This window comes from Camelus dromedarius, chromosome X, assembly GCF_036321535.1.
Source record: "Camelus dromedarius isolate mCamDro1 chromosome X, mCamDro1.pat, whole genome shotgun sequence".
Taxonomy (NCBI): Eukaryota; Metazoa; Chordata; class Mammalia; order Artiodactyla; family Camelidae; genus Camelus; species Camelus dromedarius.
The window spans coordinates 25,029,171-25,050,448 of NC_087472.1; the positions used below are offsets into that span (position 1 = coordinate 25,029,171).

At 47.1% G+C, this 21,278-nt stretch overlaps 1 protein-coding gene across 2 annotated transcripts in view; it reads left to right on the forward strand.

Moving 5' to 3' along the window:
• The first annotated feature begins 2,718 nt into the window (after nt 1-2,718).
• The window catches only part of TMEM255A (transmembrane protein 255A), a 56,499-nt gene continuing 37,939 nt past the window's right edge, over nt 2,719-21,278 (forward strand). For both annotated transcript variants that reach the window (XM_031445570.2, XM_031445572.2), the window contains exons 1-4: nt 2,719-2,931; nt 9,523-9,665; nt 18,169-18,231; nt 20,333-20,422. In XM_031445570.2, the coding sequence (XP_031301430.1) occupies nt 2,874-2,931; nt 9,523-9,665; nt 18,169-18,231; nt 20,333-20,422 (354 nt within the window). In that variant the 5' untranslated portion in view covers nt 2,719-2,873. The remainder of the gene's footprint in view (nt 2,932-9,522; nt 9,666-18,168; nt 18,232-20,332; nt 20,423-21,278) is intronic.

The following is a 21,278-nucleotide window of genomic DNA, read 5'->3' on the forward strand; positions in this document are numbered from 1 at the left end:
GCGCTCCAGAAAAATGCCTCTAGCTTTTTAATTGTCCAGCTCATTCTGAGTTAAAATAAACTTTATTTTGGTGGAAAGGGGGTCTTCGTACCAGGCTTGGTTGAAATGTGTTGTGGGTCCCTCCTCCCCCCGAGTTCCCATTCTAGTCCCTCCCCTTATCCCAGATCCTCTGTCCAAACAAGCCACCACCTCTGGGGAGAAGACTGCTACTACTCTCTGAGCTGCCGCAGCTGCTACTATTGTCACTGCTCCTGGTCTCAAAGTCATTTTTAACTTGACTGAGCCTGCTGTGTTCCAAGTCCCATACGGTACCCTGTGAGGCAGTTCGAAGGAAATATGCAGTACACAGTTCTTTGAAACAGCCAACTCCTCTAGTATTTTTTTAAATAGTGTTTCATTTCCATGCAGGATTCAGGCATACAGATGTTGCATACAGCAAGGCTCACCCCCATTAAGGGCCCCTCACTAGTTCACGGCTTTGATTATAAAAGTTACATTACAGATGCCTTCTGTATCAACTAACGGGTAACATTCTCTCTAAAGTGAAAAGGCCTGACTCTGTCCATGGAAACCAGCATGGTAGCAAGTTTCTCTTCGGCTTCTTCAGGGACCTCCAGCTGTACGGTTGCTATTGAGGAGTCCAAATCCCTAAAGAAGGTGTAAAGCTGTCTTTTACAGCCTGTATAAAAACTGCTTTTCTTTGAGGCTACTTTCACAGAAACAGAATTAGTTAATTATGAACTCCTGAGAAATCAGTGCTGGTTGCTGGAGTTCTTTGCATTAAATGCATGAGATATTTAGAGTGGGGGAAGGAAGCGAGAGTAAACAGAACTAAAGACAAACATGGCAAGAGTGTAAATATGGACTTTCTCTCCGCCTTTGTGGAGCTTGTGGCCGCTCTGACACAAGCCAAACATGCTTAAGACACGCACGTCTACAAGAGTGGGCCTCTTGTCTGGATCTAGGACATAGATCACAGGTTTCTAAGGCACATCTATGGTGTAGGGCTGCTGATAATACCTGACCCCTAGGGTGCCCAAGTTCTTTATAAAGGGCCTCCTTTTCAGTTTTCAGGAAGCATCTTTTCTTCCTTTGGAAGAAGGGAAAGGGCAAGGGCCCCTGGTTCCATTTCCTGGATAAGGAAGCAAAGCTTTGCAGTAGGTTAGCAAGCCAGAGCTGGAAAGACCCACGTTCTCTTCTTCATCCCATCAACTCTCAGGAAAGTTTTATACTTGATTTTGGGGGTATTTTGGGGGTGCAGGTGGAGAGAGGGTTGCAGCAGTCATCAGGGGGAGGTGGCAGGAAGGAGACCTGGCAAGCAGAACCCAGGAGCTCTCACTGGGAAAGAATGGATGCCTTCAAACAGGTGAATTCTCTGGGATTCTGGGCCCACAGGGCTGAGTTTCCTGAAGGAGCTGGAGCCCACTGCTCTCCCCTTCCTCACCTTCCACATCCCTTGGCCACCAGGCAGAAGCCTCAGGGCACTCCGAGGAGGCCTCATCCTATTCTGCTGCTGTTTGGGGGACACCAGAACCACCCTCTGGGCCAAGGGCATAGTGATTCCAGCCCAATATCCTAATGGGGTCTGAAGGGACAGGCTGGGGAAGGATGTGGCTGTTCTCCAAGATCAAGAACATTCCTACCACAACCCGTTTCCCTTAGCAATCCACAGTAGATCTGTCAGCCATAACTTTCTCCCTCTTTTCAAGACTATTTGTATTTTCATCCTGTTGCACCTCTTGGGGCTAATGAATTCCTTAGGCTCTCAGTATGCAATGTAGAGTAACATTTCTTTTCAGCTGCCATAGCAGGAGAAGCACTGACCTGGGAGTCCAACAGATCTAGGTTCAAATCCCACCTCTATCACTTACTGGCTGAGTGAGTACAGGAAATTTTCATCCTTTCTCTGAGACTCAGTTTCTTCATCTATAAAATAGGATTATCGATACCTCTTCTTCCTGCCTTGCATGGCTGCTGTGATGAGAAAATGAGATCCTTGACATAAAAGAGCCTGGAGCAAAAGCACAAACAGGGGTGCTGATGCAGAGTCATATTTGCTTTAACTGAATCTCCTTCTAGCTCTTAGGGGGCTGTTGGTTCTAGAATTCTCAGATCTGGTGAATAAGGCTGTGTTCCCTTGCTCCATCTCTGCATAATTTTATACACTCTAGTCACATCCCTTCCCAGACTTCATCCTTCTAGACTAGAGTCTGCATTTGTTTAATCTATCTTCATATGGCAGCCCCCTCCCCCTCCCCCATTCCTTGATTATAGAGTGGCCCTTCTCTGGATCATCTCCAGCTCCATTATGTCATTCTGGAAGCACTAAGACCAAACCTGCACAAATGTGTGTGTGTCTCTGTGTGTGTGTTCTCAGCTCTGAACCTCTTACTCTGCCCTCTCCCCAATTATAAATCCTAGAACAAGATGCTTGCCCAAGACCCTCTTCAAACTACAGAGAAGGCCGGTTGGCCCCAGGCTGTAGCCTCCCCCTCTTTCTCTGCGCAGCCCTGGCCTCAAGGGGCTAAAACAGCTCCCTGTCTGGCTTTGGAGGCTGGGAGGTGGATAACTAGGATGGGGGGGGGCCGAGGGGGAGGGAGGAGGGGGGTCTTGCGCAAGCGCACGTCGCTGCTCGGACCGCCAATGCTGCTGCCTCCTGGAGCAGAGGGAGGCAGGAGAGGAGCGAGGGAGAAGAGGGGAGGGGAGGGGGAGGCGGCACTTGAGCTGCAGCTCGCAACCAGAGGCAGTCTCTCTCAGCTCTCGGGAGGTACCGGGAGCGGCAGCCGCCGCGGAGTAGGATGCTCTGCGGGGCGCCCTGAGCCGGGGGCGCGTGAAGCAGCTTCGGGGACCGGGGCCACAGGGCAGCTTTCACCATGCATCAGTCCCTGACTCAGCAGCGGTCCAGCGACATGTCCCTGCCGGATTCCATGGGTAAGTCTAGCCGCCCTTCCTAGGGGCGGCGGCGGGCAAGGGGTGAGTGCGCTGCCCTCCGGACTAGGAGCGCCTCGGCCGCTCCGACAGCCAGGGAGCGGGAAGCTGGGCGAGGGAGGGGGTCCGCGCGCCCCAGCTTCGGAGTCTCGGACCAGAGCCCCAGGGGAGCGGCCCGGCGGGGGCGGGGACGATGCGCGGAGATCTGAGCGCCCAGATTGCGTCGGAGTATCCCTGCCCCGGAGTGCGGGTGTGTGCGTGTTTGTGTGCGTGTGCCGACAGACTTGCAGCTGGTGGTAAATCCCAGCTGTCTGGGGATCAAAACACTTCCCTGCAACCTGCGCCTTCGCTTTCCATTCGACGCTCCCTCTTTGCAAAGTCCCCGTCACTTCTAAGAGCTCGCGACTAACGATAATTAGAAGAAGCAGGGTCCTCGCCCCCTCCCAACTCTGTCGACGCTGCCCTGAAATTCAGAGCTGCAGTAGGGGGAGGCCTGACTTGCACCTCGCTGATGGGGGGGTTTGCGCAACCCTGGGGGATGGGCGAGGGGGAGAGAAGAAAGGAGAGGGGCTGGCAGGAGGGGAATTCCTGAGGAATCACTCAAGAAAGCCCAGCCTGGCCGTCTGCAGCGGCAGGATCAACATTCCTTGAATTTGATTCCTATTTTGCTCCAAATGCACGGAATGTGCGTTAGTGTGAAAGGGGGGGGGGGGGGGAACGAGTGAAAGCGCGAGAAAGAAAGAGCCAGCGCTCGAGCCCGCGCATCTTCTGAAGTCGCGCTTTCCCACTCTGGGTGAAAGGGAGGGGGAGGGGGGAACCCACTATCTTGATTTGGTTCAATATCTTTCCTTATGGAAACTGGGGGACAGCTACCTCCAGGCACCAACTTGGCTGCCCCTCGAAGCTGCTTTTTGGTAGTTACAAACAAACAACCCTACCCACCCCCACCCCCCGCCAGTCCCCCTCAGCTTTTAGGCACCTTCCCAAGCCCTATGATTTCACTGGGCGGAGAAATTAATTTGGAGCCCAGGAGAGCGGGAGGGGATTGTCAAACCATGATCCCACCTAATCTTAAAATTCGCCTCGGATATACTTGAACCAAATCGAATTCTCTCTTTACAACATACTTTACATTCTGCAAAATCCCTCCGTCCCGAATTCTTGCCATCCAGTCTGCTCAGGTCTTCTCCGAAGAATTTGCGGGAACATCGAGGGGAGGGGGCAAGGCAGAGGGCTGAACCCCCTATGTGAGCGCCCTACTGCTTGCAAAAGACTCAGTTTCAGCAGAATTCGTTCACCGCAGGGGCCCCAGAAAGTGTTATCTCCTGGATGGTGGAAAGATCCATATTTTCAATGGTTTTGCATATTCAATATAAGAATTTGCTCTTTTTTTTATTTTTAAGGGCGTAGTTATTTGCAACGTGGTACAAATGAGGCCAAGGACTCGGGTCCGAATCCAGAACTCAGCAGTACCAGACTCCCCCCCAGCTCTCTCCCCAACACACGCACACACACACACACACGCACACGCGCGCACGCACACAGAATGCACTCCTCACCTTGGCCAGCTGTGGCGCCAACGCAGCCCTGGCTCCCCGACGCCAGGCTGGTGCGCGAGGGAGGGCTGGGTGGAAGAGTGCGAGGCTTCGGCCGCGCGCATCCCCTCAGCGGGCCACAACCACCAGCAAACGCGGCCCCCAGCGCCCGCCCGTCTGCCGGTTTGGGAGTGGGCAGGTTAGGGACCCCGGGCTTAAAGCGTTGCTCCTTGGCACGCTGCTCTGTGTGTTGGGGAACAAGATGAAGAGAGTTCTTTCTCCGGCTCCCAGGGGCCCTCAGCCAATCACGCGTTTTCCGAAAGATCTGCGCAACAAGAAGATGAGTGGGCTTCGCCCAGCCCAGAGTCGACACTGCGGGAAAAGAGTCACAGATCCCATATGGACGCGCGAGCCCGCTCCGCGCAGCCGGCTTCGTAAAGCCCGCAGACCGAGGGCACTAGCAAATTCCCGAGTCGAGTGGTAGTCCTGGGTTTCCAGAGTTTGGACAGGGGAGTATCCTCGGAGTTCCCTGGCGCTGGTCCCGCACAGCCCAGGCCTGAATCAGCGTCTAGGCTGTTTAGGAGCTACTCCCACTTAACTCAGTCCTGGCAACGCCACCTTCCCTTGCATGGGGGGAGGGGAAGTGGAGGTGGGTGGGTTAGTGTTTCAGCCTCCAAGGGCAGCATTTCTGAGGGGATTCCCTCTACAGGCAGGACACAATCGCAGCCAAAACAATAAAATATAAAATACACAGACACACACTGCACCAAGGTGCCTGCACTCTATGCTTGCCGGCTGCCTGGGGATGAGCGATTAGTCCAAGGCTCCGAGCGGAGCAGGCGCTTGGCTGGTAATTTGATTCCAGCGCCCCTTCATCCCACTCCCAGCAACCCCCATCTCCCTTTTGGCAACACCGCCCCCAGGCGCTAAGGCACCTCCACTACAGCGGGGCGCTCCTTCCCTTGTAAATAACACATTTGTAATCCACTGGTGGCCTCGGGTGTCTCCTATCAAAGAACTGCCCAAAGGGGGGATTTCAGCACCTTTAAGGAAATGTTTGGGAGATTGGCAGAGCCTTCAGGCTCTTGTGTGGGCAGCCACCTGTATCCACGGATGCTCAATGCTGGGACTTCCTGGGACCCTCCCTGTGTGGCAAAGCTGACTCAGGTAAGCAAATCCTAACTGGTTCAAATATCTGCCCGAAGAATTAGTCAGTCAGCAACAACGTAGTGCACAGGACAGTATACTGGGCCTCCATCCTTGCTGCACTCTGATAGAGATTCCATACCCTGTAATCAAGGGGGAATCAAGAACATGTACAAGGTAAAAAACAAGTGAGCAGAGACAATCATCCTGCCTTCTGGCAACCCACACCTTGGTTCCTGTCAGATACATAATCCTGGAACTAGTGGACATCATGGGTTGTGGACCAGACCCACAATTACAATTGGAATTGTAGTAGTTATAATTAATATACTGAGTGCGGTATCTGGGAAGTCAGGGACATGAAATAATGAGTGATTAGAGTAGAATGAGCTTAATCAAGAAAAACTTCTCGGAGGAGGTGAATTTTGAACAGGTTTTGAAGGAAGGGAGGGACTCAGGTTCAAAGACCGCAGTGCAGGTTGGGGCTCTGACCAGGGGGGGAACATAGAGGAGGGAGAAGCTGGCTGTATTTGGAAGGGTGGAGACAGCAAGTAATTGGGCGCTTCTAGAGCAGAGCATCCTGGTCGTCACGAATCTGGGGTGGAGGTGGGGCACTGCAGAGAGGGAGGGCTGCAGTAGTTCTGCAGGGAGGCTGCTGGGGGTGGGGGGGTGGCAGTGACGGGATTCAGACTCTCCCACTGCTATTGGTTGCAGGGGTGGTTGTTGTTGCCTAAATAGAAAAACACTGGGCGCCAAGTAGACAGGCCAGTGAAAGACATTGGGGTTGTGACCCTAGTTGGCCAGAAGGCTTTTAGTTCTGGGGAGCCCTTGGGTGTACCCTGTTTTAAAAAATCAATTCTATGAGCGTCACCCATATTTATTCACCCAATGGCCCCCACAGTCTCTTTGATGAGAAAGGAAGCGATTCTGAAATGTTGCCTCTTGTTTATTCAACAAGTATTGACTGCTCACTCGGTATCAGACACGGTGATGGGCGCTGTTTTCAAATACCTGCTCCTTTATTTAAGTACCTCATGGTGTCTGAGGTTTTTTGATATGTCTACTTACTAAACAAAATCGGAATAAGGTGTTCCTGTGTTTACAGGAACATCTAAGGCAGGTCCCACATTGTACCCTAATAAGAACAGAGCTCTAATTCTCCCTTCTCAAATAAAACAACCAGCAGGAAAATGTCCTAAGCAGACACACTAAGTTGCCTTTTGGGAGCCTGGGCCACACCTTCAGAAGACCGGTGCCTCTTGCTCTCAGTAGATGCGACTTTTAAGTCAAATTGACACTAAAGATACACGGAGGGGTGACACTTGTCGAAAGGATTCACCCTGGGGTTCCTTACAATGGTCAACTCCCCAAGTGCAACTAGAAATAACTTCATTTTATGCAGTTTTAGTCCTTATGGTGTAAAATAAGGGGTGACTTGGGGGAGGGCGTGAAGGGACAGAGAATAGTCAAGGGAGAGTTTTCTTAGGAATTTCGTCCAAAGCTAATCCTATCTGGAGGCAAGGCCCCTGTGGAGCTACAGGATCTCTGCCTGGGTTTCTCAACTGACTGGATTTTCAATTCAAGTTCTAAAGCAGGAGGAAAAAAAAAAGATTTTCAAATGACACCATGTGGTTTGCTGAGTCACTTTTCTGACCTGGCTCTTGTGCTTTTAAGAGTTAGAGTGATATTTGCAAAGGAGACCCAAGAGCTGTGAACAAGATCAGAAGCCAGTTGGCGGGGAAGGAGCAGACAAGTGATACCCACAACATTTAGAAAACCTGTACACACACACTCCCCCAAATCCAGTCTCTAAGGCGATGTGTTTTCCCTGTGAGGTGTTGAGACACTTTGGTGTGTCACAAAGGTACTCTCGGTGTATCCAGATGTTCCCTCACTCTGTTTTGCCAGTTTGGGGCTGGGGAGGGCCAAGATGGTGTGAGTGACAAAGGAGAAGGCAGACAGGACTGGGAGGTGATGTTGGTAAGTTCGTGTTAGAGCCCCTCTGTGGAGCCAACAAGCACATTCACTGAGAAGCAGCCCATCATCAAATGGACTTAGGGACCTCGGTTTAAAGACTCATTTAGGATCCCTCGGAATCTCGAGGAAGGATAACTAACCTTCAGATAAGCAGGAGAAACCAATTCTGCTCCTCCACCCCCAACCCTTCGCAGTTGGAGTCTCCCGCTGGGCTCCTAGTGTTTACCAGCAGTCCCCTCCCCATTTGCCTCCCAAATAGCCCTCTCACACAAAGGGCCCTGATGTCACAGGTGTCTCAAGCGGTCCTTCTGTTTTCTCCCCTAGAGGCTGGACTCAACCCCCCCCCCCCAGAGGAGCCTCATTTCCCAACTCTCTTTACCTCTCCTCCCAAGGTGTGATGTGGCGCTTTCATCTGTGGGTGCCTCGAAACGCTCAAGCCACTCTACATTTCGATGTAAAATGGTCTTAGAATAGTATCGTATTAGAAATGACCCTGATGAGTCACGGCCCTCACTTTCCAGGCTGACGTCAGGGGAGAGACCGCCAGCCCCTCCCCCCTCCCTTGGAGCCTTGGGCAGGGACCGCCCTAGGGGAGACGAGATGGCTGGTGGGCTCAGCCAGGGGGGCGCTCCTGACGTTCTTCTCTCTTCGAGGAGGGGGAATCTGCCCGGGGCTGCATGGCCAGCCGCAGCCCCTCCCTCTCACCACCAGCAGGCCTCCGGGGTCTCGCTGCTTTTCTCGCCTCCCTCCCCCTTCCTTTATCCCCTCTCCCCTCCGTCCCAGTGGTGCAGTCTGGGCGGCTTCACCGGCAGCTGCTTCCTGAGGCTGCAGTGAGGCCTCCCAGAATGACAGGGTCCTCGGAACAGTCCCCAGTGGCCTCTTTAGGCCCATAAACGACAGCCCAGTCACCTGGGTGGGCGACCCCATTATCAGGCTCCCCACCGCTTCATCTTACCCACTGGAGAACTGGTCTCTCATAGCAATTCCCCCAGTTGCTTATTTTTATGATGATGCCTAGGTGGTAACTCATCCCTGGTCTTTCCTGTTGAGAACCCCCTCCTGTGCCAGAGAAACGCATTCAGAGTGTTGAGCGGTGCTCCATTCCTTAAAAAAAAATTAAATTGAAAAGCGAGTCTAGATACCATTTTTCTATCTGGCTTAATAAGCCTGTTTTCGAAAAAAATATTGGTCTGCGCTATCATGTCTGATAAGCACTGAGTAGGAGAACGGGTTTCTCATCATTCGTATTTATGTCACCCTCACATAAGCCTAAACGGTGTAAGTTATAATCCTCTCCATCTACCTCCCCCGATACACATCTTTGTGGACTAATGGCCTCCAAACACTTAGTTTATTACACACATTTGTTATGTGGCAAATCTTGCCAACACACCATTTTAAAGTTTATACATGAGGTGGCAAATGTCAGAAATAAATGAAAGAAAAAAATCCCAGTACCTGGCTTGCTTCTGATGTTTGCACTGAAAATGAAATTTCGTATCTTCAGCTTATGAAAAACCCTTCTTAGTTGCATCTTGGCTTTAAAATATTTTCGTTTAATACCTCCACAGTACACTTTCCATTTATCATATGCCTTATAATTTGGCCTAAAAAACCACTCCACTAAATAGGTATGACACATCTTTTATAGAATGCCAAAAGCAGAAAGTTTGTTTAGCTTTGGTTTTACATAACTGGTATGATTTCTTCTGTTGTTTATTTTCAAACTGGAAATATATATATTATTATTATTGCAAACGTGGCATCTGATGGCTGCAAAAAAACTAGAGCTCTATCTCTTCCCCAGAATCCCACTCCCCAGAGATAACCCCAGTCACCAGTTGGAGTAGGAAACGAGAACCTTCCTAGTGATTCTTCTAAGTCCATCCCTTCTCTCACCGAGATGATCAATTTCTGTTTCTCCGTGTGTTTTCAGGAGCCTTCAATCGGAGGAAACGAAACTCCATCTATGTCACCGTGACTTTGCTTATTGTGTCCGTGCTAATTCTCACGGTGGGCCTCGCTGCAACCACCAGGACCCAGAATGTGACTGTTGGAGGTTATTACCCAGGAGTTATTGTAAGTATAGAAGGCATAGGTAGGTCTCAGTAGCTTGCTGGCTACAGACATTTGGGTTCTACTCTGATGGTTTTCAATTCTGTCTGAGTTTTTGTGTTTGCTCAGCTTTCTCCCTTTACATATCTCCACGTTTACTTAGAGAGGCCACTCTGGGCCCGTTTAGAAGAGCACTGGACTAAGAAACAGAAGAATCCCAGCCTCGTCTCTTAACTAGCAAGTCATGTCACTCTTTAGGATCTCGGTTTTCTGATCTAGGAGATGTTACTAACTAGCAGTGTTAACCTTAGGCTGAGGTCCTTTCCTCTCTGGGCATCTGCTTTCCTGTATATAATAGAGGTCACCTGATCTGACCTGAAATCTGAGGACCCTGGCAACCTGACAGTCTATGACCTACAGCACTGATCTCCCAAGTGATCCTGCCCTCCTATCAGGTAAATTGTGAAATAGTTACTCCTAAAATATGTATATTTATTCATTTACAAATTATATACATGTTCATCAAGCATACAAAAAAGGAAATGCAAAAATTTGATAAAATGAAATATACATTAATGTTTAATATCTTCATACTAATACTAACAAATTTTGAAGAATGACATGCACTTCACATGAAGTCTGTCATTAAAGATAGTGGTTATAAATCCTTATTTCAAAAAGCCTCCTAGATAATTTTGACTACTTTTGGCTGACTTCTTATCAGATATGTTTAGATCGTCATTGTCGTCACTGGTTTTTAACGTGATCTCACAGCGTGGCTGACAAAGAGCTCACCCCGAGAGTTCCAAGTATCAGTTCTGTCATTTTCCTCTTGCTCGCTGTGTTTACATTATTAGGGTCATTTTCATTTTGCGATTTCTCAACAGGAGTCTTTCCAAACCGCTTGTCTGTTTTGTTGGGACTAGTTTAGTTAAGACTAGATAAGACTGTCCAGGCACATGTAAACTGCCCCACCACCAACCCTTTGCTGCTTGGAACTTGCCCTCCTCCAGAAGGACAGCTCGCCTTGTCACCTGGCATTCACACCAACGGAGGGCGCCAGTGACAGTCTGTTTATTGAATATGTAACATATAATTTCTTTCTTCTTCTTTTAGATAAATGAAAAATAAGAAATGAGAGTTCAAGTAGTTTCTTTCCATATTTCAGTGGATTATTTTACCCGTCCCTGGGGTGCCTGCAGTCCACTCTGGAAACCACTGAACCCTGCACACAAAACTTCATTTTATAGCAAATCATCATGTTGTATGCTTTAAATACATACCATTTTATTTGTCAATTACACCTCAATAAAGCTGGGGGAAAAACAAACAAAAACCTCATTTGGATCTACACACACTGCTGTTCAACCCAAAAACCTAACTCTAAAGGTTGGATCATACTTTTAATCTCAATTAAATGACTTCCCAACTGTAACTGCTAGAGAGGGGAAAGGAACTTTAGGATGGTTGTTTTTTTTTCTTTCTCATTTTAGGTTAGCAAAGAGGTCAGACGTCTTTGTTGTTTTGTTTCTTTTCGTTCTCTCTCTCTCTTTTTTTTCCTGGAGAGGTGGGGGTTGGAGAGAGAAGCAAAGGAAGGGGAAGGGATTAAAGATGGATGCCTTTGACAAGCCAGCGCTGTGAGTGACCAAGCCTGACGCCTGTTGCCTAGGTCACCGATTCCACAGTCAGCCTCCTCAATAGCCCTATAGCCAAGCAGGGGCCTGACGTGGGCTGTGCCTCGCCGCGGCTGAAGGCTGCCCGCCCCGCCTGGGAAGCTCCTTCCTCACAGGCAGGCAGGGCTCCCCCCAACCCAGGGCAGGTGTCCCACAGACACCGTTTGGTGCCCTCTGTTAAGCATGTGATGTGAGAACTCACCCGGTCCACTTCCTGTGGTGAGGCAAGAAAACCAGTCGTCAGCAAAATTGGGTTTTATTTTTAAACACAAGAAGGGGGAGTGGAGGGAGGAAGAGGGGTAAGATTGCATTTTGGTGGCTTGGAAAAGCAATTTATAGGGTCTGCGTGACTTTGTGTGCTTCAGGTAGCTGCATTTAGTAAAAGATTTCTGACTGATGAGCCACTGCTCAAGCCAAGATTCAGACTCTCCCTGGGTGGGGGAAGGTATTTTCCATGTCATTTAAGAGTAGCAACTGCTATTCATGAACGGGGGCTCTGAACCTTCTCTGTGGAATATCTGCCTGTGGGTGGCTGGGTTGGAATACATTAACAAAGGAAGGAGGCCGCGTGATTGTTGTTATTCGAGTACCTGATGTTCAGCTAGCGCTGGAAGTTAAAGCGCTGGGGGCGTGTGTGTGTGTGTGTGTGTGTGTGTGTGTGTGTGTGACTAAGAGCTCGTTTGGAAATGTTATAGGAGAGCCATCCCTAGCAGTGTGCCCTATGGTTTAACCTAAAAAATTTTGCTTTTATAATTCCTGTAGATTGTTTCTTTAAAATGGGTTTTAATTATAGAAAGTGAAGGGGGAAGACTGCAGATTGAAGACCAGAAAAATCCATTTGAGTTTATAGGTCAGGTCATGTTGTAACAAATGCAAGAACGACTCATACCTCGGAAACAATAAACTCCTGAGAATCCAGAGTTATGTGAGAATGCAGTGCTTTCACTAATTGAATAGTTTGGTTATTAGAGAGGTACTGTGCAAACTCTGAGCCAGTGGTTTCCCCACCTCGGAGTGCATTTTAATAAACACTCCAAGGGAGTGTAGTTCAGGTGGATCAGCAACCACCTGGAACACTAAAACAGTAAAACCAGAATGACCATACTGTGATATTTTAAGATTCTGCACTATCAATTGGTCGGTATGAATATAAATGACCATTATATAGACTTGTGAAAAAATGTCAGGTTAATGGGAACTCTGCAGGTTATTGGTGACTCTGGTTAAAGCTGTACATGAGAATTTAAATTTTTAAAACAGGCAAATTAGGGAGCAGTTTATTAGATTAAAAGAAGACTTACCATGCAATTCGTTTCAATGTTGAGATCTCAGGCATTTCAAAATGTGATGTATTTGCAGAACTCTAAGTCACATGAAACTTTTCTGAGGCATCTTTATTTTGCCAAATGAGATGCCCTTGTACAGGGAGGTGCATTTTGATAGGGTGTATGCTACTCTCCCTGAGCTGGAATGTGTTATCATCATCCAAAGACACATATGCAACATGCATTTTTAAAGGTGTGCTAATCTGTACAGGCTGAACTGTACAATTTTTTTCAACATGAAAACCAACACAGAAAGACAAACTGGCTTAGGACTTGTACTGCCTTTGAATATTCAAGACCTATTCCATTGCAGAAGAGCTCCAGTGAGCTTTCTACTCTGGAGGCAGAACCTCCTCCTAAAAAAGGAAGAACCTCTGTTGTAAGAAGCCGAAAAAGGCAGGGGAGAGAGCCTGCACCTCTGTAACTCTCTTAACCTTTGATCCAGGAGAATGATGCCTCTAAATGTGTTTCCCATGCAACCCACAAGATGGAGTTGGCCACCTGATCAGGGCTTTCATTCTAGCACTCTCTCCCTCAGCTGTTGTACTGCCAGGGCCCACGCAGCCTGGGTTTTCTTTCAGGAAAGAAACCAGGAGTTTCTGCCTATTTCCCAGGTTGGGTGGTGGTGGTCTGTTAATCAAAAATTACATCAGTGTTACCATGGGATAATAGGAGACAGAGACAACAGGGATCATGAAGAACAATCAATAGTCCAGAAACCTTCTCTAGGCCAGGGTAGCGTCTGCTTCACATGTGAAGACTCTTGATAAATCCAACAAAGTTTTGACTAACTTGAATGTTCAGGAAATATAAGGAGCTCCGGGTACTGGGATTTGGTGGTTTATTGTGAATTAGGCAGAATTTTTTTCCACCTCTTGTTGAAAATGTTTCTAAACTATAAGATCATTCTAAGATAAAGTTCCTAGCTTAGTAAGTACATTTCAAAGATGAGACTTGAGTTTTGATTGGCTAGATAAGATTAACCTTCATTGGCTTCCTGCTGCCTCAGCACTGTCATTCAAAGCTCTCTGAAGATACCCTAGGCCTGGGCTCCCCTACCTCTCTTTTGCTCAGATTGTCAATTCACAGTCCTCTGAACATGACTTGGGTTGGAATGTCCTCCCTGAATGCTTTCTCTGTTTATCTAAATACTCTGTCCTATCCCAACTTAAACTCACAGTTAGGACATTTCTCAACCATTGGGATCCACAGTGGTGTCTACCATCTTTGAACTCCCTACCATAGATTCCTCCTACTCATGGTTCTTAGAAAATACTCACATTCTGCTGTGTGAGAAGTCGGGCTGTATTTTCATTTACCTTTGTTTATACAGGTCTGCAATCCCTTATCTGAATCCAGATGTGTTTGCAAATTTAGACTTGTTTAATTTCAGAAAGATTACACAGTGCATATATCATACATTATCTAACATCCCAGTGGGGTCTTGAGATCTACCCCATAATCAAATCTCTTCATCTTTCTATAATAAACTGTGAATTTGTATACTAAGTAGATAAACATTATAAGATAACCTCACATCAGTTCAAAGTCAGGTTTTGCCACCAACTTAGTTACAAAAAGCCCTTTTGGTTTTAAGAGCTTCATGGATTTCAAGATTAAGGAAAGGGATCGTGGACCCCTTTACCTAAATATAGCTTCTCGAGGCTGAGTCTCATTGGTCTTGGTATCATATCCCACCTCACTTCATGGCTTCCAAATCACAGGTCTAGCACAGTGCCTGCCACAGCATAGCTGTCCAATGAATACTGAATGATTATTCAATGATTAATCCTTTTGAGCCTCAGCCCCAGTGGATGGGAATAGGCTTAAGTTATAATGCCCAGCCTAGAAAGAGGCTTTGAATCTGACCAATTTCTAATGATTTGTCTTTTTTCCTCTACAAGTGGAAGGCAGCCAAAACAAAGCAAACTGGTTATTTGTTCAGGTAATGGGGAGTCAAGATGGGGGTCCAAAGGTCCAAACATTCCATGATTCCCCGCAGTTTCCGAGGGATGACCACAGAACTTACCTTTCGGAGGCCTTGGGAGAGCAAACAGTTGATTAGAAGCAGCTGCCCAGTTTCAGGAAATTCTGTTGACTTTTCCTTCTTTACTTTCACCCCCTCAGCTCTTCCTCAAATAGGACTTCTCAGTCCAGCCCTGTAGAGAACTTCTTCCCTAGGGGGCAGCGGTGAAGGTCACTATTCTGCTAACTGGCCACAAATGCAGTAAAGCGTGGCTGGAAGAACACCAGCTGTTAGTCAGGGGATCTGAGAGCTAGTCCTGGCCCTGCTGTGAACTTGCTCTGAGTGGGGACGAGTCCGTACAATCATCTAGGCCTCCATTTTGCTATCTATCAAATGGGAATGTTAGGAGCGCCACCAACCTCTGTACCAGTCCTGTGACCAAAATGGATGGCAAGTGCCTCTTTAAGTTAAAATGCTTTTCAATTGTAAGGTAGTTTTAATGACACTGGTGAGTTCATCACCCTGTCACCCAGATGAGTGAATTTCTCCAGCCAGGATTTAATAGATGTTAGTTTCTCACCCAGTGAACTCTACCTATCTTTGATCCCACTTAAAAATGTCTCCTCCTCTGTGAAATCTTAGAACTACCATGTATTTAGCAGCCTAGCAGCTGATATACAAGTCACGCTACATATAGACCTTATCTCATTTAATCCTCTGAGCAGTCTTGTGTGGTAGGTACCATTATGACTCCCATTTACGGATGAGGAAACCAGAGCACAGGGTGGTTAAGGAACTAGCCCAAGATCACACAGTTTATAAGTAGAGGAGCCAAGGATATAACACAAAATGAATTATTCTCTACTTCTATAGCGTTTTCTTTGTACCTCGCCTGTGGTCCTTAACCCACAGTCTGTCTCTCCTGCACTATACTATGAACTACATGTCTTTTTATTAATCTGACAGAAGTACTTAGTGAATGTTAGAAAACGGAATGAACCGGAGTGGAATAGAAATGGAATGAAAGAAAAGGGGAGGGAACTGGGGTAAGTAACTGGCTGGCCTGGGATTTCCAGTCCCAGAGCGCCTTGTCTTTCCAGCCAATTCCATGAGGCTTCAGCTCACCTCTTCCAGTCTCTGTCATCGGAGTGGTTTGAGAGTGTCAGGAACAGTGCGTGGCTCTGCCTCCTGTCTTAAGGCAGAGACTCCGGTTGGGGCTCAGCAGCCATTCAGCGAATATCTGTGGAAAGTGATGAACTGTTCAGTCAAAGGGCTTCTTTTCCATGTAAGAAGCTGTCTCTGACTTTCTCTCAGTCTCCACAAATGGCCCAGAGTGTCATAAGCACAGACTATTCATGGAATTCTTTCTGAAAAATAAAAGATGGGGAACATATTGGAAGGGGAGATAAGATAGAATACGAAACTCTTAAGAAATAGAGCAAATAGTGACAGGATTTTCCAGCTCAAATCAGGTTAGAGCTGCTCAAAATTTAAATGTCTTTAAAAATAGTAATAATAATCACTAGAACAATAACATTTACTGAGTACTTACTGTATGCTAAGCACTGTGCAGAGTTCTTTGGCTATAGCATTTTGTAATCCTTACAAAAACCCTATAAGATACTCACTACTGTGGTCCCCATTTTCCAGATAAGAAAACTGAGGCTTAGAGAGGTCAGTCCATTTGTTCAAAGTCGTACAGACAAAAGTGGAAGAGCTGGGGTTAGAAGCCAAGCTACTCTGATGACGTGGTGTCAAAAATTTTTTTTAATTGAAGTATAGTTGATGCACAATGTTGTGTTAGTTTCCAGTGTACAGCAAAGTGATTCAGTTACACACACACACACACATTCCTTCTCAGATTCTTTTCCATCATAGATTATTACAAGATGTTGAGTGTAGTTCCCTGTGCTATCCTGTAGGTCCTTGTTTTTTATCTATCTTACATACACATAGTGGTGTGTGTCTATTAATCACAAACTCCTAATTTATCCTTCTCTCTCCCCACCATTTCCCTTTGGTAACCATAAGTTTGTTTTCTACACCTGTGAGCCTGTTTTTGTTCTGTAAAAAAGTTCATTTGTATCATATTTTAGATTCTACATATAAGTGATATCATATGATATTTTTCCTTCTCTGTCTAACTTATTTCACTTAGTAATGATAATCTCTAGGTCCATCCATGTTGCAGCAAATGTCATGATGGCATTCTTTTTTGTGGCCAACTAATACTCCATTGTGTATATATACCACATCTTCTTTATCTGTTTACCTGGCAGTGGATGGTGAGCAGATGTTAATCACTATACTTAATCACAACACATTTTAATTACATTTCAAATAAGACCAGGTGGGAGACAGGCATAGTTCAACTGTTGAGTGAGGCATATCCTCTTCAGTTTCTGTTTCTCAAGAGGGGCTGCTGAGTGGTCCTGCAAAATGAGTCCTTGAGAATTTGTATTCATTCCTTCCCTTCATTCTCATTCATGCTTGGGTTTCTGAGACAACTACCCAGTCTCCCTACACTGCCCCCCCCCAAGCTCATGGCCAGTCTTGGGGTCCATTAGATTTCCAAGCCTAGCTGTAAGGCTTGGGGGCCTCAGACTGAAACAGCTGCCCCTGTGAGCCAAGGTTAAGGCTGCAGATGGAAAGCCTGGTCATTAGTGAGGCTAAAGAGAAATGTAAGTACATTGCTGAAGTTGTGTTAAGATTTACTGGTCCATTCCCATCACTTTTTACTTCTTCCACTTTCATCCCTGTCAACAGCCATTGGTTAGTGATTGTTTTCAACTGAGGATGGCAGACTCAATCCACTAATGGCAGAACTGGGAGGAAAGTGGGATCTGCTACACTGAGCCATAATCCCAGCCACTTAGACAGGGAAATTGTTTTTCAGGGTTTTACACTGCCATTTCTGTTCACCCTTTAATGAATGTTTTCTGTCCATAACTGAAGCAGAGATGGAAGAAGAGGTGAATAAGTGCTAACATAAACTGCAGTAGGTCAACCACAAATACAGGCTTTCAAAAAAATAGTTCTTTTTTTTTTTTAAATCTAGGTTAAGGTGCTTGCTGATTCCTAAAGTACTCCCTGGGTTTGATTAGCATGCCAGATGCATCAAAAATTGCTATTTCAAACCTTTATTTTGTAATTCGTGCACCAGGGTAGAAGGTCTCTTTTCAGACAAAAGATAAAGATCAGAATATAATGCATGCTTTTCACCATTATCTGTCTCTTACTGACTCACCAGTCACATGGTAGGTAATGGATACTGAAATTGAAATAAGCAGGCTCTGAAAAGTGATGGTTGACTTTTACTTTTTGCTTTTGGGCACATGAATTTCTTTTTAGGTGTGATTCATATCCACAAGGAAAAATTGGCAAATGGTGGGAGAAAGACTTTTCTTGCTCAGACTGTATTTGTGTAAGTAACAGCTGCATGGGCTTTAGCATCTATACCTCAGGTATTTTCTGTTATCCTGAACCATATCCCAGAGCTGGAATGATCGTGTGGTCAGGCTGACCATCTTCCCACATGCTTTGTGTGCCCTGTTGCTTTGCAGCTCGGCTTTGGATCGTTCCTTGGAATCATCGGCTCAAACCTTGTGGAGAACAAACGGCAGATGGTAAGTTTTCATCGCCATAAAATCAAATTCTTCATCTGAAAAAGCTCAACATTTCTATGGATAACACATTTCTTAAAGCTGCCCAAATGGGGCCACAAAAGAAATGGCTACTTGGACTTTTCTGCTAAGCCTGCAGGGAACTTGGTTTAAAGTGATCTTGCGACATGGAACTGGTTCTCACCTTGCCAGACGCTCCCTCAGTGACCTGGCTCGTCTCCCCTAAGTCACAGGTGTAAAATAATCTGTATCTTGCCCTTTGCTTTCCTCCTCACTTTCAAAGGAGTGCGCCAGCCTATCCAGTCGGGCTATTGTCCTCACCAACAATGCCTTTGCTCCTGTGATTTCCACTGCCACAGCCCCGGCTTCCCAGCCACCCTCACACCTTCCTCTCTGATGCATAATCTTTGGGGGGAATTTTCGCAGAGGGTTCCTGCCTTTTAGGCAATTCCAATCTAGGGAAATTTAATTAACAGAACAAATATATTGAGGGCACAGGAAGGCAAGATCAAACTATGAAGCCTTCCCTCTAGTTCAAGCCTAAGTATGTGGTAAGGTTGAGAAGAAGGGTAAGCATGTAACAGGAGGTGAAACTTCCCAAGTTCTAAGTCCTCATGGGGGCCCACAAGGGCCATCTGTTGTATTTTCCTGCTTCAGCCTGAGAAGGCTTCCTAGAGGGCAAGAGAAGAAAGTATAGACCCAACTGCAAGCATATTGCAGTTTTATGGGCTTGTAAATCAAGATGCCTGGTGAGTGGTCAGATGGTGGACTGATTAGCTCCCCTGGTACAAGTCTCTGTGGCATCTAGACTTAGATAATGGGGTCTATTTAACAGCAAGTTTAATCAGATAACGTAATAGCTCCAGGGACAGAGAACTCTAACCATATGTTCTCCCCCAGCAATGTGGGGAATCGCCCTCGGGGGAGTTCTAATGGTTCTCTTCTCCCATTTCACCTGGGTTCTCCTGCTGCCAGTTGTGTTTGCACTTTGGGTTTAAATTATTCAAAATAACAGGGGAGTTCTAATTGTAGAGCTGATCATAGCACAGCTAATAATGCCAATTTCATGACATCTTTCATCCATTATTTACCAATTCTCTGTAGCGCCGTGAAGTGAGATTTATGGGGCGAGGTTTCTGAACAGCGCCCAAAGGGCATTAAGTCTTTCCTCCCAGCCTGTTGAGATGGGAGAACCTTAGGGTGGCTTTGACTTTGATTTCCTCCTTCTCCCTTCCTGGAGAGCAGCTTAATGCCACGTAATTCCCCCCCTTTCCCTCACAAACACCTCAAGGAGGGTGTTTGAGGGTCAACAGGGACAGATAGTGGGCTCAAGTAGCACCTGTCCCTGCCCTTGGAAACACCTTGAAACACCTACCCCTACATTGGATTGGAGTATCACCCTTGTAATGGAAGACAATTATGAAATTTTCTGTTATCTAACATGATCAGAGAATAAGGTTCCAGCAAACATTTTTTCTTACTTGAAAATGTTCATATATACCACACAGTTTTGGAGACTTCAACCCTTGTAAAATGTCTTTGACACCTAAGCCTTAATAAGTTGAGTGTTGCTTTCTTCAGCATTGCCAGGCCATGAAGGGTTGTGAGGGGCCTTAGAATCACCCCTGTCTTCATCTGTGCCCACCGTGAGGGGTCCAGAAGAACAGTGGACTAGGAGTGGGCGGGGACAGGCTCTTCTCTAGACTGGATGGTGATGCTGAGCGTGCTGCCTCCCCTCTCTGAGCCTCCAATTCCACAATAAGTAAAATAGGGAGTTGGACTACATAATGTCAAAAGCCCAACATTTTTCTGAGTCTGAGAACAGAAGAGCCACGCAGTCTGATTCCTCAGCCTCCTCTTCCTTTGTTGCTCACACTCATGGAGTGAATTTCTTAGCTTGCCCTGAAAATGTGAGATGCGCTTTGGCCGCCCCTTCTATGCACCCCACTCCCCAGCTCCCACTCATCCCATGGGACTGAAAAGAGCATCCCTGCGAGGTGGCAGCCAGAGTTCTGTTTGGCTGCTGGTCTCTCAGGGATTGCCTGGTCTCTGGAAGCGGTGAGAGTGGAAGGCTAACAGACACTTTTGGTTTGTACCCCCGCAGCTGGTGGCTTCTATCGTCTTTATCAGCTTTGGTGTGATTGCGGCCTTTTGTTGCGCCATAGTTGATGGGGTCTTTGCTGCCAGACACATCGTGAGTATTTTTACTCCTGGATTAAAGTAAATGTGCAATACGATGACGCTGCATCGAGTGTGTGTGTGCTGGGTGTGTGCTCAGTGCTGTGAGGGGTACAGAAGAGGGAGAGGGCAGCATCCCTGCCTCAAGGGGCTGACATCAAGGTGACGACATCCCAGGAAACACACAGGCGTGTCGAGAACTGGGTCTAAGCTGAGGGATCTAAGCTCTAATTGCCGGAGTGGTTTATCTTGGACTCGCAGTCAGGGCAGGCTTCCCAGTGGTGGAGGGGCTGGAGCTAAGCCTTGTTTGACATGTGGGCGAGATTTGGAAACTTCAAAAACAAGGACATTGGGGCCAGGGGACTGGCCTGGAATTGGTGTCTGGAGTGAGGAGGTGGGGAGAGAGCAGCAAGAAGCCACATGACTTCCTGAGAGCCTCGAAGGTGGCAGAAGTGACCTCCCTCCCCTTCAACAGCAAGACAAGAGCTTGAGGACACACACCTTTCCGCGGATACCTGAACTTTGCTGTCCCTATAGCAGAGGTTGGAGAGGAGCCTTCTGATTGGGGTCTGGAGAAAGCCCCAGATCTACAAGCCTCCAATCAGAGCCCCGTCCTGGAGTTTAGGTGCTAAATGCTCCCTTCTCTGGAGAAGTCGTGCCTCAAGAAAGGCCGTTTTACTCCTGAAACCCACACCTATGCTCTTTCCCCAGGGAAGCCTGGGATTTGGGTCCTTCCCACGGGGCTGTTTCCAAGCCCTCGCCCTGCTTCCGGCACTTTCCATTTCATAGAATTCCAGAAATCTGACCGAGGACCACCTTCTCCATTGGGCTCAATAGACACAGTCCCTACGACCCTGGACTTTCAGGGTCCC